Raw genomic sequence first — 19,772 nt, 5'->3', positions numbered from 1 at the left:
GCCTGCCTAATTGTCCATGAGTAGCTGTCTGTCTGCCTGTCTATGAGTAGCTGTCTGCCTGCCTGCCTAATTGTCCATGAGTAGCTGTCTGTCTGCCTGTCTATGAGTATAGCTGTCTGCCTTCCTGCCTGTCCAATTGTCCATGAGTAGCTGTCTGCCTACCTGTCCAATTCTCCATGAGTAGCTGTCTGTCTGCCTGTCTATGAGTAGCTGTCTGACTGCCTGCCTGTCCAATTCTCCATGAGTAGCTGTCTGTCTGTCTGCCTGTCTATGAGTAGCTGTCTGCCTGCCTGCCAGCCAGCAAGTTGGTTAACAGAAAATAAATTGTTATGGCTGAGTAAAATAAAATACAATAAACACAATTTGCCTGAAAATAGATTACCCAGCTATGACCTTTTTCATGAAAAAAAATGAGTAGTGATATGGCTGACTGAGTAAAATAAAACAATCTACCTGAAAATTTCCATTTCCGCAATTTCCTCAATTTCCATTTCCGCAATTTCCGCAATTTCCATTTCCACAATTTCCGCAATTACCATTTCCGCAATTTCCGCAATTACGATTTCCGCATTTCCGCAATTTCCGCAATTTCCATTTCCACCATTTCCGCAATTTCCGCAATTTCCGCAATTTCCATTTCCGCAATTTCCGTTGGAGTAATAGTACAACTCTAATAGTATTACTTATAATAATGTAATTAAAGATAACTTCATTCAGATTTATTTATTTTGGTGGGCCAGTCATAATGGTCCCGCGGGCCTGATGTGGCCCGCGGGCCTGAGGTTGAGTATCACTGGGCTAGACAAACTGAATAAACACTATCTTTGAATTAATTAATGCATTTGAGACTTGAGCCCTGAAACTGAGACTGTCATGAGCGTCATGTGAACCATGGCTATTGTCGACTATAACCTTGGCTGAACAGAGGAAGAGATATATGACCTCTGTGTAGACTATGGCTACAACACTCATTAAATGCTTAATTTTATTTTTATTTTATTAAACTGATTTTGGTGGTGACCTTTTCACACAATAATCAAAATGAAATGTTCTGTTGTAGTGCTTGTGAATACCAACTTTAATAGCTGACAGAAAGAAAGTAAAGAAAAATAAACATGGGGCAGTGTTGCCTAGCAACAGAGTTCCACTGACAAGGTAATAGGCTAGTAGTTCTAGGGCACAAAATCAGTTTAAAACTTTAACCCTATTTTTGCTTCAGCTGTTAAAAAATTGCCGATTTACAAAATCACAACGCATCTCATATTGCTTGCTACTGTTGAATGTACCTAATACATGTACTGAGTGAACATTTTAACAACACAAATACTGTAGGGGGGGGTGATGGGAGTGTGGCCAAATCTACATACAATGTACGTATGTGTGTGATATAGCCTAATTATATTAACGCTGTGAGCTTGTAGGCTATATGCTATTCTTTTAATAGCCAACAAAAACATTGAAATGCTTTCCTTGTTGTAATGGTCTTATAAGATTGTATTCATTAAAAATACATTCCAGATTAAACTCGCAGGTTGTTCGAGTGGAACCACATGTTGTACACTCGTATGTGGGACAGTGCTGGAAATACTGCATCCAAGATAATATCATTCCTATGCATCTGTGTTTTCCTGTAAAATGACTAGAATGTTTTAATCTCAAATTGGCCTGATAAATATGGAGTTCACACATACGAGTGTAAAATTATGATACCACTTTTGTTTTATTATTAATATCTCCTCATTCGCCTGTGAGGCAGAAACATTTACAAGTTACAACCAATATAGCAATAATAGCATAACAATTAGGAATCAATGACAATTAAAGTTCAAAGAAAAATAAAATAAACCAACCACAAGTTCCCAACAGCAAACTAAAAGCATTTTACTGCTGGCCTTGAACATTCACTGTCTGTAGGCAGTTATCACTGATCTGTACCCTGGAATAAAATGTCTCAGAATATACAGTACTATTTAAAAACATTAAAAAAAAAGAAATGCTCAAATATATTGGAAAATATATTGTTGAAATATATTTTCACCATATATTATATATTTTGGCAAACTCAAAATATAGTTTCAAGCATATATGTTTCCCAAAAATAATGAAAATATATAATGTGGCCATTGTCTGTGTAAAAACATGTGGCACCTGGATGCCGTCGCTCATTTTAAAACAACATGGTAGCCTTCTGTGTTTTCATCTGTGAAACAGGAAAGACAGCACAATAAATTAATTAATGAATAAATGCACAAAGAAAGAAAGAAAGAAAACAATTCAATGAGGTTATGTTGGAATTATTTGACAAAAGAAAAACATTTCATTTGTGTTGCAGCTGTTGTCTGTCTGTTGACGGTAACCAGTAAGTGTAGTGTATCAGGGCCTATAATTTCCATTTATCATGAACTACTGAGTTGTTTCACCTCTCGTAGTGCTGATGATGAAGCTGCTCTCATCACTGAAGTTCTGCACCATCTGGAATTAAGGAATGAATAAATATGAATTAATCTATTAAGCCAACAGACAGAGACAGACAGTCATAGATGTAGGAAATAACACCACAGTATTGCTACGGCAAGTAGAATTGCATCAGTTTGCCAATTCTTGTTTCCTACAAGACAGGCAGTTTTCTTAATCATTCTCATAAGTGAAATAGTGGATGTAGAAGCTGACTTGTTCCCTATGAAAATCCGGAAGTAACGCACCATTTACCATAAGTCACTAAACATGTTTTGTTTTGGCACCTACTGTAGGGGATTAGCAGTCTAGAACAGCGATGGTCTGTCTGTCTGTCTGTCTGTCTGTCTGTCTGTCTGTCTGTCTGTCTGTCGCTACATGTAATATTCCAAACCACTGAACAGATTAGTGCCACATATATTTTCAGTATGAGGCACTTCAGCTCAAATCAAAATTATTGGATGATTATTTGACTAGCATGCTTTTAGCAACTATAGCAAGTGCTCCAGAGGGCGCTATAACATAAAAAATTACTAGTATTATGTACTGGAGGCACAGATATCCCTATATGTTTAGTGTCATGTAGGTGTCCTGTTAGTTGTTTTACCTCATCAGTCACCAGGATGTGGATTCCAGTGGGTCGCTGTCTGTAGATGTGCGTGATCTGCTGTGGGGTGACGCTGAACAGCGTAGCCACCTTCTCAGACAGATCCAGCAGTGTGGCCTCCTCTAAGTACAATGCATGGTAAACTACACAGGAGACACAAGACAAACCTGAGCCTGCGGCAACACACTTTCACTGTTTGTCGACAGTGTCGGTAGGTCGGGAGTCGAGACCCAAGGGTGGGACATGACGTATTCAGACAGGGTGAAGGAAAACTTACATCCTTATCAATACATTATTATTGGGAAATATGAATATGGAGTCATATGACTTCACAGTCAATATAAAACCAGTGAAACAGAATGAAAACAGTCAATCTGAAATGTACACCTACCATCTCCACCCCCTGGTTTGATGGACAGTTGGTTTCTGCTCTGTGGCTGACAAACGTAGATGGTGAGGCGAGGTTGGACACACCTGGAAATCCAGAGCAGGAAACACACATTTATGGAAAGAAATAAAGATCTTTATTAAAAATGTAGTTACAGCAAAGAATTGTAGATGGATAAACCACAATATAATGTAGTGCACATAATAACTACATAATCTAAAAGCCCCACTACGGGCCCCAAGAGGCTGTACTGCTCCTTACATCCAACCAGGCCACAGTGGATTGAACCGAGCGGCCCCCTTTAAACAGAATAGTGGATATGTTGTCCTATGGGGAAAGGACATGAGGTCACCCAAATCAGTAGGGTTCACCCTTCAATCTGCCATTTTAAGTCTGAGATATTTTGTGCTTGTGTGCAAAGCTGACACTTTTGCCTGAGGCTGGTGCTGGAGCCTGGAGGAAAGGCTAGGGTGTCACTCAAACGCTAGAGTTCATCGACCAGGGAGCATGAATAATGCACAGCAAGTTGCATGGCATTCCACATTCATGAAAGTCATGAAAAAAGTATGAAAAAGTATGATTCATCCATCATGAACGGAAATATCTTGTGTGGAAGTACAAATTGTGGCCTATGGATGGTGCTAGGGAAAAAGCGTTTGGATCACAAAAAATATTAATGAATGTGCTCAGAAACTGTCATCTAATCTGCCCATTTGATTTTGAGATATCTTGAATGCAAGTGCAAATGTTGGTCTAAAGGTGGTGCTAGAGGCCAGCAGAGTCAATAAAAGAAACACTTTCGCTACTCACCAATACACAAAGACGTTTTGTGGAGTTGAAAGCCTACTTTCCCTAGCGGAGGCACTCTGGGCCACTTTTAGACCTCCACAGTACTGGAATGGGCTGGAGCCGTTCATTCGGTATCTCACCTTCCCTTGATGGTGTTGAAGAGTCGGATGCCGTCTGCCGGTCCACATATTTGGATCAGGTCATCTCTGCCCATGTTCAACAGGTCAGCACCTATACAGCGTTCACAGCAAGCCAAGACCACTAACAGTCACACAAACATCTCTGATCTGAACTGAGCTATAATCTAACCTGAAAACCTCTGAAAACATATACTGTGATTTGATCTGATAGAGTAGATTATCATGTATACAGAAGGTCTCGGCTTACTGATACATCTAGTGACATCTAAATTCAATGTAGTGTAGGTGAACAGCTGCAAGAATGGCCACTAACAAACCTATCACCACTGATTTGAAAACCACCCCTGATACCGTCACAATATGAAGGACCACCATAAAGTCTTTGCATTGGTTTTGCAATGCAGTATTATGTATTTTTTAAATGTCTTCAGTTTCCAGTTCCACCCATTTCTAGCAACTACATTGAATTGAATTTACATGTCACCAGACGTATCGGTAGGCAGAGATCTCAGATTGTCCGGTTACGCTCTGAAAAGTTTAGAATAGGCATATTTTAACTGTGTTTAGATGACTTGTGACACAAGAGAGGAGTGTGCTCTCAGTGTGATCTCCCTGAAAGCCTGATTTATACTTCATCGTTCATCATATGACGGTGTCACGTGCCAAAATGAACAGATATACAAGCTCATAATGCATCACATCCGCAACACGGTGTGAGCTTACAGATCTGCTATTTTCGGTCTACAATGCCTTCGTACGACGAGCATAAATTAGGCATTAGGCAGGTAAATACACAGACAGATCTATTGGGGGAATCCCTGAATTCTGTAAGCGTGTCATGTCTCAGGGTGGCAGAGTTCCATAGGTCACAGGTCATAGGTTGAATTGAACAAGGTGGACCGTCTTGTAAACAAGTGTAATGCTTAATTGGGTCGTCCACTCACAGTTAACAGTCTTTGTATTGAGTTTGTGCTTGAAATGTACTGTAATTCTGCAAACTGTTAATACATATTTCAATCAATCAATCCATGTGAGCTGTGTTACCTGAGAAGCTGGAGAAGAGCCTTGAGAAAGGCGAGAACCTGTGACGCTGAAGCCACTGCTGAGTGTCGTGCGGCGAAGACGACGCCTGGAGGCGCTACATGTCAAAAAGAACAAGAGCTCTTGAAATGAGTATAGTGTAGCATCCACTGTCTCCAAATAATGGCCTATAAAGAAGGAATAAGAGAGCAACAGCATTAACGCTTTTCACACCGAACTGCCACTCTTACTCACTTCAGAACAGCCGGGAAGAAGCAGCTCCCCCTGCTGGTTTGGAGAGCTGTTGCTACAAAAGAACATGATAACGCTGATTATGAAAATGGTCATGGAAACACCTTGCCCTGACATGTATGTTCGACCTTCCCATTTATTTTTAGACCGGCATAGACAATCAGGGGTTAAGACATGTCAACCACTTTCAACTTGGCGTAACTACTTTGGGCGAAATATCTTGATATTGATATTTTTTGATATTTTGAAACTATCATACAAAGAAGTATAAAACAGGGCTTAGTGGTGAACACCAGACAGTTTTACTTTAATATTTATTTATGTATGAAACCATGCTGTTTTGTTTTTAAACAAGACAGGGTGTGGTAACGTGGCAGCTTCCCTGTTAAGGGTTAAAGTGTCTTGGTCAGTGACACTCACAGGTGGACATTGGTAGGTCGGTGACCTTTTGATTTAAACCAGATGGTCTCTCTCTCTCTACCCACTATAAGCTATGGCCACCCCAAAATGTCTTAGGTAGTATAAGCACTAGTAGTTTGTCACCTCAACAACACAAAAAGCAGATAAAACAACGTGTCATGACCAAGACTCTGAGTGTGTGATTTATCCTGTGTGTAACAGGTGTGTTGTCGCACACCCAGACCCATTGAAAGATAGGTACAACCCTCTCTGCATGTATGTATCGAGCATGCTTCACAATAGAATGGGGTTCAATGCTGGAACTAAATAGTGTTTCGAACTATTGGTCGCTCCATGGCAAGCGTTGGTTTTGGTTCTATATCATCGCTGTTGGGCAGAAACATTGCATCTCCATATTTCAACTTTCTATGGTTTTTGGTAAAAAATAATGCCCTACTTCATCGTACAAGAGTATCATGCAAAAGTAGCAGAAATAGCCGATCTACCCAAATGGTTATTTTTGTCCAGTACCAGTTTTGAAGATTTAGACGTTTTTACCCTTAAGTTACACCAAAACAAATTCCAAGGTGGTTTCGGAAAATATCATTGAATATTAAATAGTCTCGTAGGATCGTAACTCTCTTTCTCAATGGCTGTGGTCACACCCAGCTCAGAGTCTAATTAGTTTGACTCAGTCAGGGCAGGTATCACTGCTTTTCCTGATCTCCACCTCCGTCTTGCTATGTGTTTATACAGCCCAAGGTTTTGTAGAACAGAAATACTTCACGCTGTGTTGCGTAACATGTCCTGATAAATGCACTGAACTACACTGAACTGATACCATGGACTGACTGACCTTCACCCTCTAACCTCTCACACATTTGTGGTTGGGATTTCTGGACATGTGATGCAATTGTTGAACACCTTTATTCTAGTTCAGTTGTTTTCAAAGTGGGAGCCGCCAGGGTGTGCCAGTGGAATATGAAAAGGGAAATTATTGTGCAAGTTTAACCTCTTTCAACCTGGTGTATTTTGGTTATGTCATTGTCAAAACCTTCCCAAAATGTACTAAACGTTACCGCAATATTAAACACATGTGAGTTCCTGCAGTACAGGATATTATCGCTGCTCACCTAACACTGACAGAAAGACAAAATTATGTTCTTCTAAACATAATTTTGGAAAGCAAATCGACTCAGAGTCTGAATGTCATGACACCACACACCTTTAATCAAATACTTCAAAACGAAACCATCAAAAGCTTCAAACCACTCTGACTCTCATGCGATCATGTTCTTTTAATTAACTGGTGGGATCGTTTATTGGTTTCATGGTGATTTATTTTATCAGGAGGACTCACCCATCTGTGAAACTGCAAGAGGACGGAGAACTCTGGTAGACAGGAGAGGAAGTGCTGCTCGTCGTGCTGAGATTAAGCGCATCAGGCCAAGGAGAACACTGATGGACAGACAGACAGATTAGATGGCTGCACTGATAACAACAGGCCTCAGGTGGTGCTGCTTATTACAACAGGCCTTCATTCTCACAACAAGCAGGCAAAGTAACAGCTAAGAATGTAGAGCCATGACAGGCATTCTGAATGAGCTGGCATGTAAAGAATACCCCGGTGACGCAGTCACGCAGGACATCACTGACTGTCTCCAAACACAAACAGCATAGATGATTAACAGAGGAACAGCACATATTAACACACACAAGTCAGCTGCCACCACAATTTGTTGTATAAAGAAGTATACAGTAAAGCCTACTACTACTACAGTACTACTACTACAACTACTACTACAGTATTTGCATTGCATCTCTGCATGAGTTGTGTGTAGAATCACCTCTGTAAACATGGTGGTCTCGTGGGACGGCTGGTACTTGTCTCTGTCGTGAAGACTCTTTTTATCCATCTTTTCTCTGTCTGTCTTCAGCTTGCGATCAGCTCCTTTTGGCTTTACGACAAACACAATGTGAATACACAGGACATTTGAATAAATATAAATGTTGAAGAAACCAGGGTGCAACGGTACACATTTAATTTATTTATATTTGTCTATATACACAGTATGTGGAAAGAATGTCAAATGTATCTTTTCATGGCGATACCTTGAAGACTTTGACTTGGCAGCTGGAGGAGTGAATTTGGTCCAGATATTCTCCATTGTCGTTCTGACTGAAGGTGTCTACCTGGATCCTGAACGGAACGCCCTTCTCTCCACCGTGCTTCCTAGGAGTAAACTCTGTACTGATACAGTTGACCTGAGAGGAGAGGAGAGGAGAGGAGAGGAGAGATTATAAACAGAGCTTCTACAGCTACTACACGTCTCTCATAATCATTCCAGTTACATTTAATGATCAGTACCTGTATGAAAACCGATGCGTTCTTCACAGGATCCCAGAGGAACTCGATGGTGTTGAGCTGCAGAGGGTGTGCTTGAGGCTCCATGATCCCCACTGACAGAGGGATATCTGAAGAGAACCACATTGTCAGACATTGATTTTCCAACTTAATCAAGGTCTGGGGTTCTGTTATATAACTAACTATATAAATATTGGGGACTGATTGCACATCATAATTATGGCTATATGTATAATATAAAATGTAGCGAACTCAGTCAGTAGTACAAGTGCAGATGGCCAGGTCAGACTCAGTATTTAAGTCCATTTACAGTATATGCCCTTCTACTGGTGATAGAATTCAGCTAGGTTGGACGTTATAAGTCAACTTTTATAATGTTATCCTATTTTAATTAGTGTTACCCTACAATAGCATACAGTAAGTACAAAATAATACTAATTCTGTACTTGGTGCTTTACTCTTACCTGTATCTTTGTTTGATTCTTACTGCGGTGGTGGTATGACAAGAATTTCCTTCTGGATCAATAAAGGTCTGCCTGTCTGTCAGGCTATCTATCTTGCAACTGTCTATCTTCAAGTAACATCATGTATTTAGTTCGAAGACCAGACACTCACACACTGATGTCAGTGATGTGTTGTATTTTCATTCAGTACCTGTCACAAATAAAGATTAACGTCTGCAAAAGACACAAGTTAACATGAGCCGTCACTAACCGATGTCCAGTATTCTGTCTCCTGGTCGACTCCACCTCCACCCTTCCAGCTGCTGGTGCTCCATGTACTGCAGTCGACGGTCATGAAACACCACCCGGACGATGCTCTGTAAACAGGTGGGACAGGGCGTCAGAGGGACCTCACAGTGACCTTGTAGGGGCAGCATGACCGTGTGCCCCGACACTGCTTATGAACACCCAGTGACTGGGGTTTCTTCAGGCAGTGTTCAGAGTTTGTAAATTCACAATGAATTGAACCTCTGTTTCTCCCAGTCAACCCATGAACCCTAACGATCCCTATTCTGAAAAGAGACGATCGTCAAGCTCACAACGCGTTATGTTGTGACATGTTATGAGCTTGTAGATTGGCTATTTTCGCCTCAAGAGATTTGGTTTAGAGCGGAAAAGGAGGGGTCCGAGCACAGAACCCTGGGGGACCCCAGTCAATGAAGTAATATAGGGTTTAAGTCACACTTTAAAGAACAACCACTAACCCCACACGGTTGAGATGATTATGAATGGTTGAAACACTTCATAAAGGTACATTCGATTTTACATTTAACAAAATCCCATTGTGCCTTTCAATAACACATTTTGGGTGCAATGCCCAAAATATACTCTTCTACACTTTTTTATTGATTTAATCTTTATTGACAAAAAAGCAATGTGCATGAACATAAATTTGTACAATCTGTGAAAAGGATGAAACACATTAAAGCTAGAGAGCGCATTTCCATTGTGGTCCTTTAACTGTAAGAGTGTGTACTTGTATAACTGACCCCAAAAATGTTGACTATCTATCTTGGTTGTATTTTGGACACTGAACATTTTTCTGTAACCATCCGTTGAGGAGTAAGTGGTGGTTGTTTGAAGTGTGACATTGTAAAACACGTCAGACATCTCCTCTGTGTGGGTCTAATTCGCTGTTGACATAAGGCAGACAGACCCACGCCGTCTTTTATAACTTCTCCACAAATAAAACAGACTGAAATTAATTTCCATCCCAGCGGAGACATTATGATTGATTAAGTTAATGACGACCTTTTAAAACCCGACCAGGGAAGGAAAATAAATCATAAAATGATCAACGGCCGTCTGTGAGGCACAGCTACCTCTGAGCCCATTAGAGAGGCAGCGTTCCACATGAGTGAGCTCTAGGACCCAGAGGCCCCAGACAGGGACACGTCACGTTTACACAAACGCCACCTGCCACGTTCTTGTGTCGCTCGGCTGCTGCCACGGCTTTATGAAGAGCAAACGACCGTGACAACCTGACAACACAGAACTCTCCAGTGAAGGCGTTTGTGTACGCAGTCAAATCCTCAGTGATAATTTAACATTTTAGCACTCTAGTAGGCCTACCTTTGAGTCGTTTTAAAACCCTGGTGAGTGACCCCAAACAGGTCACCACAACATGTAGTTGTTTTTAGAAATGTGTTCTTTAACTTTTATATGTACACGTGGGCTTTTTTTTTATCTCTCCCCAATTCCTGAATTCCGGGCTGAATTATTTAGGAATAAATAAATATTGAATGAATTAACTAACGAGAGAGAAATTAACCATTCCATTCATACACTGTCACTCTCAGAGATCAACATGACTCAGGGAAATAAGGAATTAGAAACAAATGCTATTTTAACTGAGTGTACAAATGGAGCCAAATTGACCCTTACAGTTCCATTCAGTTCACTGTACACTCATAGTTAGACGTGACTCACCAAATAAGGAAATAAAATCGTTAAATTGACACTGAGGATTCAGTTAAGGCTGAATTCAACCATACGGCTTGTCTCTTAATTTAAACTGAGTGTATTGTGTGTGTTTTTAAGTCTTCTGATTGAATTCAGTCTCCTTTGACTCCCATCTTCATAACAACCTGCATGTTGGACATACATGTACTGTACACTGTATATGGCTACTAATGGGTTTTATTCATAAACCAATGGAATCTTCAACATACCACTTGTTTTTTATTTCAAATAATTATACCTAATAGTTGTCAGTTGCACAGTACAAACGTATTTGAACAAAACGTGAAAGGTTTCAAAGTTAAGTGTCAATATCTTCTCCTTCTCCCGTCATTCCAAACAGGTGATAAATGACATCCAGAATGAATATGAATAAAGTCCCACTAGAGGCAACAAACCAGAATGCATCGAATGAAAGAAAAAAGAACTTGAAAGTGTGTTTGTGTGTGTGTGTGTGTGTGTGTGTGTGTGTGTGTGTGTGTGTGTGTGCGTGTGCGTGCGTGTTTGTGTTGTGGAGTATGTATGCGTGTTTGTCGTGTGTGGTTGTGTGATAGTTTGAGTGTGTGTGTGTGTGTGTGTGTGTGTGTGTGTGTGTGTGTGTTTATTTGCATGTATGTGGCATGTGCGTGTGAGTGTGTTTTGTGTGAGACAGGACAGCACTGATAGTACCACATCTGCGAGGATGGAACCCTGGCCCCTGACGGGGAAGAGAGGGCTGGGGAACCTGTTTGGTGACGGACCAGGAAGTACATAAAGACAAATAAGAGAGAAGAAGAAGAGGTCACATTTAAGTCAATAAAAACAAATCAGACCAATACCGGTGACCTACCTTCACATATCTGCTGCTTATATCTGTATACTCCACTAGTTTTCTGTATAGCATACGGATTTCGTAGGACTGACCTACATTTTAAAACATTAAAACAAACCTGATTAAAATTGAAAAATAGGAAATCAGTCAATCAGAAAAGAGGGGCATGATAGAAACGGAATCAAATTAAAAACTCCTTTTTATGCCAAATAAAAGCCTATCTACACCAGCCCCTAAAAAAAACATCTCTATCTTGTTGGTAGCTATACCTATCGGTAGCTATACCAATATATAGTAGGCCTATTTTATATTATATATGATATTATATACCAATAATATAATAGGATAGTGCCACTACTGCACTACCAGCAGTTGTATTCAGCATTAAATAAAGATAATCTACTGAGGGAACTGACAAAAATAGGTTGAGTGGCATGATTATGCTAATTCAAAAGTATTTTTTAATCCTACTGATTCTGAAGTACAATACTGATGCAGTAACAGATTAGCTAGTGCTACGCTAACTCCTGCAGTCTGACTTAAACTCAAACAGATAAAACAACAAATAACAACATGACATTGATGTCACAGTTCAACAACAGTCAGTTTGGTACAGTTTAGTGGTGAGACAGGAGAAAGAGAGACAGCAAATACAAGAGAAGAAGAAGAAGAGGAGTGAATACCAGAAGAAGAAGACAGTAAAAGGTGAAATTCAGAGCTATTATTTTTTTTCCATAATGATTGCACCTTATTATTTCTAGTCTAAAATTCAGACAAGTTATTGCATTGTAGGTCACCCATTTTCAACCCATAATTGGTCCTCACTAATGCTCATAATAAAAGGTACAATTTGTGTCTACTCGGTCTGTGTCTCAGAGGAAGGCTGTGGACACTTCAGAAACCTGCCTTCTAGTGACATCATAGTTGGGCAGGTCTTGTTTCAAACTAGATTTCACTTTTTTGGGGTGATTTTTTATGAAATGGTAAATGGTGCATTTATATAGCGCCTTTACGCTTTACAGAGATTGTGCATTACATTCACCCATTCACACACACATTCACACACCGATCCTGGAGGAAACCATGCAAGGCACCAACCTGCACATCGGGAGCAATTAGGGGTTCAGAGCCTTGCTCAAGGACACTTCAACACTAACTCTGGTGAACCTTGCAACCTTGTTCCGATCCGGTCACTCTACCCCTGAGCCACTGCCGCCCACTACCTCCCACTAACACGAGAACGATGGCTTCCATTATAGTATGCTAATTCAAGGAATAGAAAGCCTGCTTCTATTTCCAATTGTCACTAGCAGGCGGGTTTCTAAACTGACCACAGCCCTCCTCTGAGACACAGACCGAGGAGACAAAAACAGTACCATTATTATAATGAGGACCAATTACATGAAGATGGGTTGAAAATGGGAAAATGGTCACCCATTTTCAACCTATTGGTCCTTTAAGGATGAACATAATTCAGGGTGAATATTACTAAATGCTATTCATGTTCCAGAGATGTATACTATCTCAGATTAGCAGTCCACTTCAAGTCAACTCCAAAGTCCATCCAGGTTCCTGTGTCTCTCACTATACTGTCAATTTGATGCCATCCAACATTTTCAGTCTTAAATGTGCAATTTCTTTGACTTTGGGAGAGAGTTGTTGATCTTCCAAAAATGCATTTCAAGTAAAGTCAGTTTTATTTATAAAGCACAATTAAAAACAACACGTTGACCAAAGTGCTTCACAATGAATATAAATAAGGCAAGTCAGTGAAACATCAGCAATTCAATGCAGGCTAAAATCAACAGTTCTAGTCCAAACTTAACCTAATATAAAATATACCCTCTTGGTAACACTTTCTATGCAGCCCATGTCTATAATGCATCATAAAGATACATATAATGTATTATAATTTGCTTATAACAGTGTATAAATACAGTTATAACAATAACCATAACACATTGTAGCATTTTATAATGAATTATAAGGGTATGTATGACAAAATGTCAAAATTGCTAGACACTTTAGATAATTATAATACAGTATATAATAAATCTCCAAGTTGTTATACATAATAATAATGCTATTATAAATGCTTTATAATAAATTGTGGGTATTGTTACAAAAATGTATTTATTGGAGATTTTTATTATAATTATAAACAGATTATAATGCATTATATATTTATACATTATGGACACCGGGCTTCAAAGAAAGTGTTACAGAACTCTTGAACTGAGTTCTCCCCCTTTAACCAACAAAAAAAGGTTAAAAAATGAAAATTTAAAATATAAACGGCTCACAATGTATCACATTGTAAGCTTGGATGATGGACTATTTAAAAATAATGTTGACCTGGGCCTAAGTGGTTAAGAAAACCCAGCTATCAGATGACTACTGTAGGCCTAAGCTTTGCGGCATGTATGTATATATATGGCTGCAGTGTATTGATTGCTCTCCACAGAATGGAGATATGTGGTGGTGGTCTGTTGAACCCTAGACTAGACAGGAAACATGGAGGACAGATCGCTACCTTGGTTGAGATAGGTGAGCGTCTCCTCTTGTTGTTTCACAGCTGGCGAGGTGGGAGCACAGAGAATGTTCTGCAACGCAGACCGCTTGGAGACGCTCTCTGCCAGCTGTCTGGCTTCATCGTTTTTTAGGAAAGGAGCCAAGGCCTCCCTGTGCAGAGAGAAGGGTTAAACATTGACTTCAGAGTATTCCAATCATCTCACAGGACCAAAGAGTCGCAGCAATAGAAATACAACAACTTAAAAAAAAAGTCTCAGACAGCTTATTGACTGAATAATCAGTGAAAGATTGTGTTAGATAATATACCAGCTCAACTTTTTGAAAGGTTTGAATACCAAACTCTCGCTGCAACAGAAAGACACAGAGGAGTGAAATGTAGTATATATCTACCATTTTCTAAGCTGAACATAAGTCTGCTCTATTATCAGTTTAAACAATATTGATTAAAGGCGAGTGTGCTAATAATATATATCAGTTCCCCTATTCTGGAGCGAACATTCAGCTTGTAGATCAGCAAAGGAGATTTGATTTGTAGTAGAGAGGAAAAAGGATCAGAGTAATTTAAAGTAACACAGTGTAATCGCAATATATTCAAATAAGTTCAGAATTATTATTCTTTATTTCCGATACAATATAAGTAATTAAGTACTTTATATGCACTTGTTTCCCAAAAAAGAGATACCATATATATATATTGTTTAATTTGGCATCCCGTTAGTAAATGCAAATTATTTTATATAAAAGTAATGAGTGCTAACATGTGTTTTAGAGGCTATTTCTTTGCACAGATATGTGCCTTGAGATTTTGACTTGCTCTTCGGTCTTTGATTGATTGAACGAACGCTTTATTAGTCAGATATGTAAACATGTGGTACAGTCAGATATTAAGGCTAAAAGAAAACAGAACGTCCTGGGGACTTCCATTGTGTTCCTTAGGCACTAGTTTAAAAACTATACCCAGTTAAAACCATGTAGACCCTCTAGTCTCAGTGAAACAGACCTGAATTGCAACTGTACTTGGACTTCTTCTTTCCATCTACAGCAAAGTTTCCAGAAAAGAACAGATCTACAAGGTATTGTTGGCGAATCTTCCCGCCAGAATAGGCATGCTGGCGTGGTTTAAGTGGTTAAGCAATATAAGTTAAACATGAATCTTTTCTTACCGAATGTAACTAGCAGAGTGCTGCTGGAAGGACTCAGGCTGGGAGTGCCAGAACAGCATGTTGTTGGTCTTCTTCGTCTTGTCCTTCAGCGGACACAGCTGGACCACACGGTTCCTGATGGGGTAGACAGTTGGAGGTCTCTGCAGAGCTTTGCTAGCCGAACACCATTATCGGCTCTTATATACCAACTGTGATGTCACTGGGGCCATCTGACATACCTCAGATGACCTTTGAGAGGTGGTGTGTGTGTGTGTGTGTGTGTGTGTGTGAGCGACAGACAGAGAGAGAGAGAGAGACACACACACACACACACACGTGCACCCTCTGCCAATGTCCAGCTGGTTGGATGCAATGTTAATCGCTACTCAGAGCTGCTCACAGGCAAACATGGTAAATAAAGAGAAAGCTGCATTTTAACTCACTTAGAAGAAATAAAAAGAAATAAGTTAATGGAGTGAAAAAGACAGGATAAAATAGGCAGTTTGTGGAGAAGGTCAAAAACATTAACAAATAGAATTAAACCTTTGATCAAATACACATACACATAACCTATAAAGTCCGATTTACACTAGACAATGTACAAGCTCACAGTGTGTCTCTTTGCGAGGCATTGCGAGCTTATAAAGCTGCTAGTTTTGAAAAGGGGAAACAGCATTTTTGGAGAATAATGACATGCCCAAAATAGGGACACCGGGATGAACGTGGTTGAAAGAATTGTGCTGTTTCTCTTTGCAGAACCAAAGCTCCTCTCCGCTCACACACACACTCACCTTTATCACTGGTGTGAGATGACTCTCAACAGGTTAATATTTATACAGAACCCTCTAAGCACACCTCTGCTGTCCCATGCGTTTGTAAAATGACATGTGACCCTCCCTGTCAAACAATATTTATCAGCTAAATGCACGGCTTAAATAACCACAGAACCAGGTCAACTCACGTCGCTTTATTTCTACAGCAAACAATTTGTTCTCGTTTTACTTTTGTCGTTGCAAATGTACCATTAACAACTGCCCTCTGTACAGACCGTCATGAAAAGCAATACAATAATAAAGTTAAATAAAAGAGCCTAAACAAATAAATACAGATATGAACATTACATGACGTGGGATAGAGAGAGGGAAGGCCGATCGGAACATGCATAGTGAACAGATTGCAACGAATACCGTATCGGTAGAGAGACAATCAGGACAGTTTGTCGCCCAGATCAGAAACGTTCCTCTCAAGTCGAAGACAGACAGTTACTGTACTTGCAAAAGGAATGTGGCCTCGTCTGAGAACATTAAAACCCGTTGAGGGGTAACAGGGAGAGGAGTCAAGTACAACACACATCGGTGTGATAAATACAGATGGGGAATTTTCTTCATGTACAGACAGTCAGACACGGATTATATTCCGATCCATAAAATTCTGTTACATCAGCTCTAAAATCTGTAATCTTTCTTCCTCAAATCCAAACACATTTTTGTTGTGTTGCAGTACAAGTATTCTGTGTGACAGACATACAGTACATACGTCAGTTTACTTTCATTAGTACAATAAGGCCAAACAACAAGAAAAATAAGACATTCCCACAAATGTGGGTCAAAATAAAATTGAGTTCCAATCAAAGATTCCTAAATTTCAACTTTGATCATGAATACCTACTTAACTCTGTGACACCTCTCCCACTCTGTCTGCACGGAATCCTGTTTATTCACTCCAATAGAGACGAGGATTATATCCAGTGATTCTGGGTTATGGAACATGCGGTTAACCACTATGCATGTTCATTGCACTCGTGTGACATCATCTCAAAGGGAAACTTTAAGATTATGAACTTAAATCCCATTGTTCTGATGCGTGACCATATATATACTGCCGCAAAAAATACCCCATGTCTTCTGTGTATTTAGAGCTTGCCTGCTCAAATTGTAGAATGGTACGCCTGATTACGTCTAATGACACATTCAGGTGTACAGTTTGTATAAGATGTCATAACCCAAGTGTAGAAGTGCAGCCCCCCCCCCCCCCCCCCCAAGCGTCAGCCGACAACCCAGGCACAACCACAAAGGTCCGGCAGACAGTGGGAGAGGCATCACAACATGAATAAATATCAAAACCTATTACAGTATCTCTCTGCTCATTGCCTTTTTAAAGCGCAGTCTTAAAAACGTACCTCACACAAATGGTGTGAAAGTGAAAGATGCTGCGAGTGATGTTTGTTCACAGCTGCCAAAGTGGATCGTAAAGGTTTGATCCACTGGTAACCATGGCAACCTCCTCTACCCAAATAACAAAAGTTAAGAACAGGAGATGACTAAACCCATGTCAGAAGTGCACTTCAACAGCCAATAAACTGGGCCCGTCAAAAAAACCACTCAAAGTTGAACGTGTGCTGCCAGATAACATGCAAGCTAACGTGCAAAAAAGTGAGATAACCAACCCGTTTTTTTGTGTTTTCGTTTTCGTTCTTACTTAAAATCCTTGCGAAGCGCTGATCCAAAACATTTATGTACAGTATTATTTTCCTTGCGGCTACGGTTTATTGTAGAAGCTGTAATAGAAGGGAGGTACAGTAAGAGGTGGAGTGACACTCAGAACCTTTCATTCTTTCTGACTTTTATAGAATCCTAGTTGCATTCGTAACTCTCAATTCATACAGTCGTGGGGGAAAGATTATGCAGATTACACTCTTCCAGCTACAATGCTGCTCACTGTCCCACTGAAGAAAGGTGTGTGTGTGTGTGTGTGTGTGTGTGTGTGTGTGTGTGTGTGCGCGTGCGTGCGTGCGTGCGTGTGTGTACGTGTACAAGGAATAAGGCTTGGTCAAAGTATTTTGGATTCGTTCTGGTCCGGTCTGCGCGGTCCACCCTGCCCTCCCCAAAAGTCAAAGCAGTTTGCATTATTTACACTGGGAAAGGATTTTCCTCTTGGCATAAAAGTGTTCAGTGTCTGGGCAATAACATGATCACAGATACTACAGGGACGATGACATGGGGTTTGGTGTGGTTCCGCAGGATGAACTACAAGAAGATATAAGATGATGAAATGTTCTGACTAATGACGGTGACCTCTACTTATGAGCTCAATGTGGGTCATTCATTGTCTGAAGTGACAGGAAAAGAGGGTGGGGTTTTGTTTCGGTTCATGTCGGTTCGCTGATTGTAATTTTAAAATTAATTGTAATTTCTTTTGTCTTTTCTTTATTCTGTGGTACAGTTGCCGATGGTCTCACGGAGACCCCTGTACCGCCAAATCAAGTGCAGCAACTCTTAATCTACTTCAAAAGATTGTCAAATGTATTGCTGGGAGTTCGGTACCTTTTCGAGTGTAATATTCAATTCACAAATACAGTTTAAAAAACAAAAACAAATCAGCTTTACTTACCAACAGCACTTGGTTGCATGGGCTTGCCTTACCCATGATAGATCTAAATTAAATATAAATAAAAAAATGTTATAATGTACTATCCATGTTTCCAGGAATCCATGTCTTTCTGTATTTTTCAATCCGGCAAGATTTGCTTCACCCAAACAGCTTTGAATGCTGCAGTCTTCTGATCATCAGTACATGTAAGCAAACTAATTTTACAGGAATGTCTTAGAAGTGACACACTTTCACACTGCATTCCTTTAATTTTCCGTGTACGGCAGGGTGTGTGTCTGGTTCTCATCAGAACAGCAACACCTGCTCCCTTCACCTAAATCCAAACGTGATTTACATTCAACACTTTCTGGGGAGAGGGGGCTTTCTTGTAATGGAATGGTTCACTTTCACAGCTTCACCCAGGTGATGGATGCTCAGATGGCTCCGATGACAGTGTTTCAGGTTTGAGTGCCTTGCTCAGAGACACTGGGCGGACCGAGGGTCGTATACCGGCCTTCCCAGACGTCCTCTCGGCCCACTCAGTTACAGCAGCCCACGACCTGCAGTTGCAGACGTGTAAGCTCGAGCAGGACACTGAACCGCCACTCATTTAAAGCTCATCTGGATCAATTAAATGAACCGAACAAAGGAAAAAAACAGGTTGACTGGAGTGGAGAGAAATGACAACAGATGTGGGTGTGGTGAAGGGTGGAGCCTTCCACATGAGCGGAGTGTGTGGCTTAGAGACGGAGGGGTGGGACGGAGCTCAGAGAAGAGGCACGGTTGCGTTTCCGGGATGGATGGATGTGCAGGTTCAGTTCAAGCAGTGGAAGTTTCGATCAGAGTCTCGGGTCCACTAACTGGACTAGTGGGCTGAGACGTCTGACGAACTGCTGCTGTTACTGTTGGTGGTCTGAGCTCTCTTGATGTACAAGTTCAACAGCTTCATCTGGAAAACAAACACATCAGACATCTCACTTTAATTCTGCTCATACTTCCATCTCACCGACGGCTATTCTCAGCACTGGACACTGTCACCGTG

At 40.5% G+C, this 19,772-nt stretch overlaps 2 protein-coding genes across 10 annotated transcripts in view; both read right to left on the bottom strand.

The window, feature by feature from the left end:
- Positions 1-2,087: 2,087 nt before the first annotated feature.
- On the bottom strand, positions 2,088-15,441 carry tfcp2l1 (transcription factor CP2-like 1; the record flags this gene model as incomplete). The annotated part of the gene is made up of 15 exons (XM_080786237.1): positions 2,088-2,200; positions 2,421-2,472; positions 3,062-3,204; positions 3,453-3,535; positions 4,379-4,469; positions 5,423-5,516; positions 5,654-5,705; positions 7,410-7,507; positions 7,897-8,007; positions 8,162-8,314; positions 8,418-8,524; positions 9,129-9,234; positions 11,706-11,779; positions 14,221-14,369; positions 15,383-15,441. The coding sequence occupies 15 exons, from the start codon at positions 15,439-15,441 to the stop codon at positions 2,163-2,165; spliced, it is 1,410 nt and encodes a 469-aa protein (XP_080642363.1). The 3' UTR covers positions 2,088-2,162.
- A 1,939-nt stretch (positions 15,442-17,380) lies between these two features.
- The window catches only part of clasp1a (cytoplasmic linker associated protein 1a), a 74,788-nt gene continuing 72,396 nt past the window's right edge, over positions 17,381-19,772 (bottom strand). For all 9 annotated transcript variants that reach the window (XM_080785891.1, XM_080785892.1, XM_080785894.1 and 6 more), the window contains one exon: positions 17,381-19,679. In XM_080785891.1, the coding sequence (XP_080642017.1) occupies positions 19,596-19,679 (84 nt within the window). In that variant the 3' untranslated portion in view covers positions 17,381-19,595. The remainder of the gene's footprint in view (positions 19,680-19,772) is intronic.

Source organism: Protomyctophum bolini (assembly GCF_963924005.1).
Source record: "Protomyctophum bolini genome assembly, chromosome: 16".
Classification (NCBI taxonomy): Eukaryota; Metazoa; Chordata; class Actinopteri; order Myctophiformes; family Myctophidae; genus Protomyctophum; species Protomyctophum bolini.
This window is presented reverse-complemented; position numbering and strand designations above follow the sequence as displayed.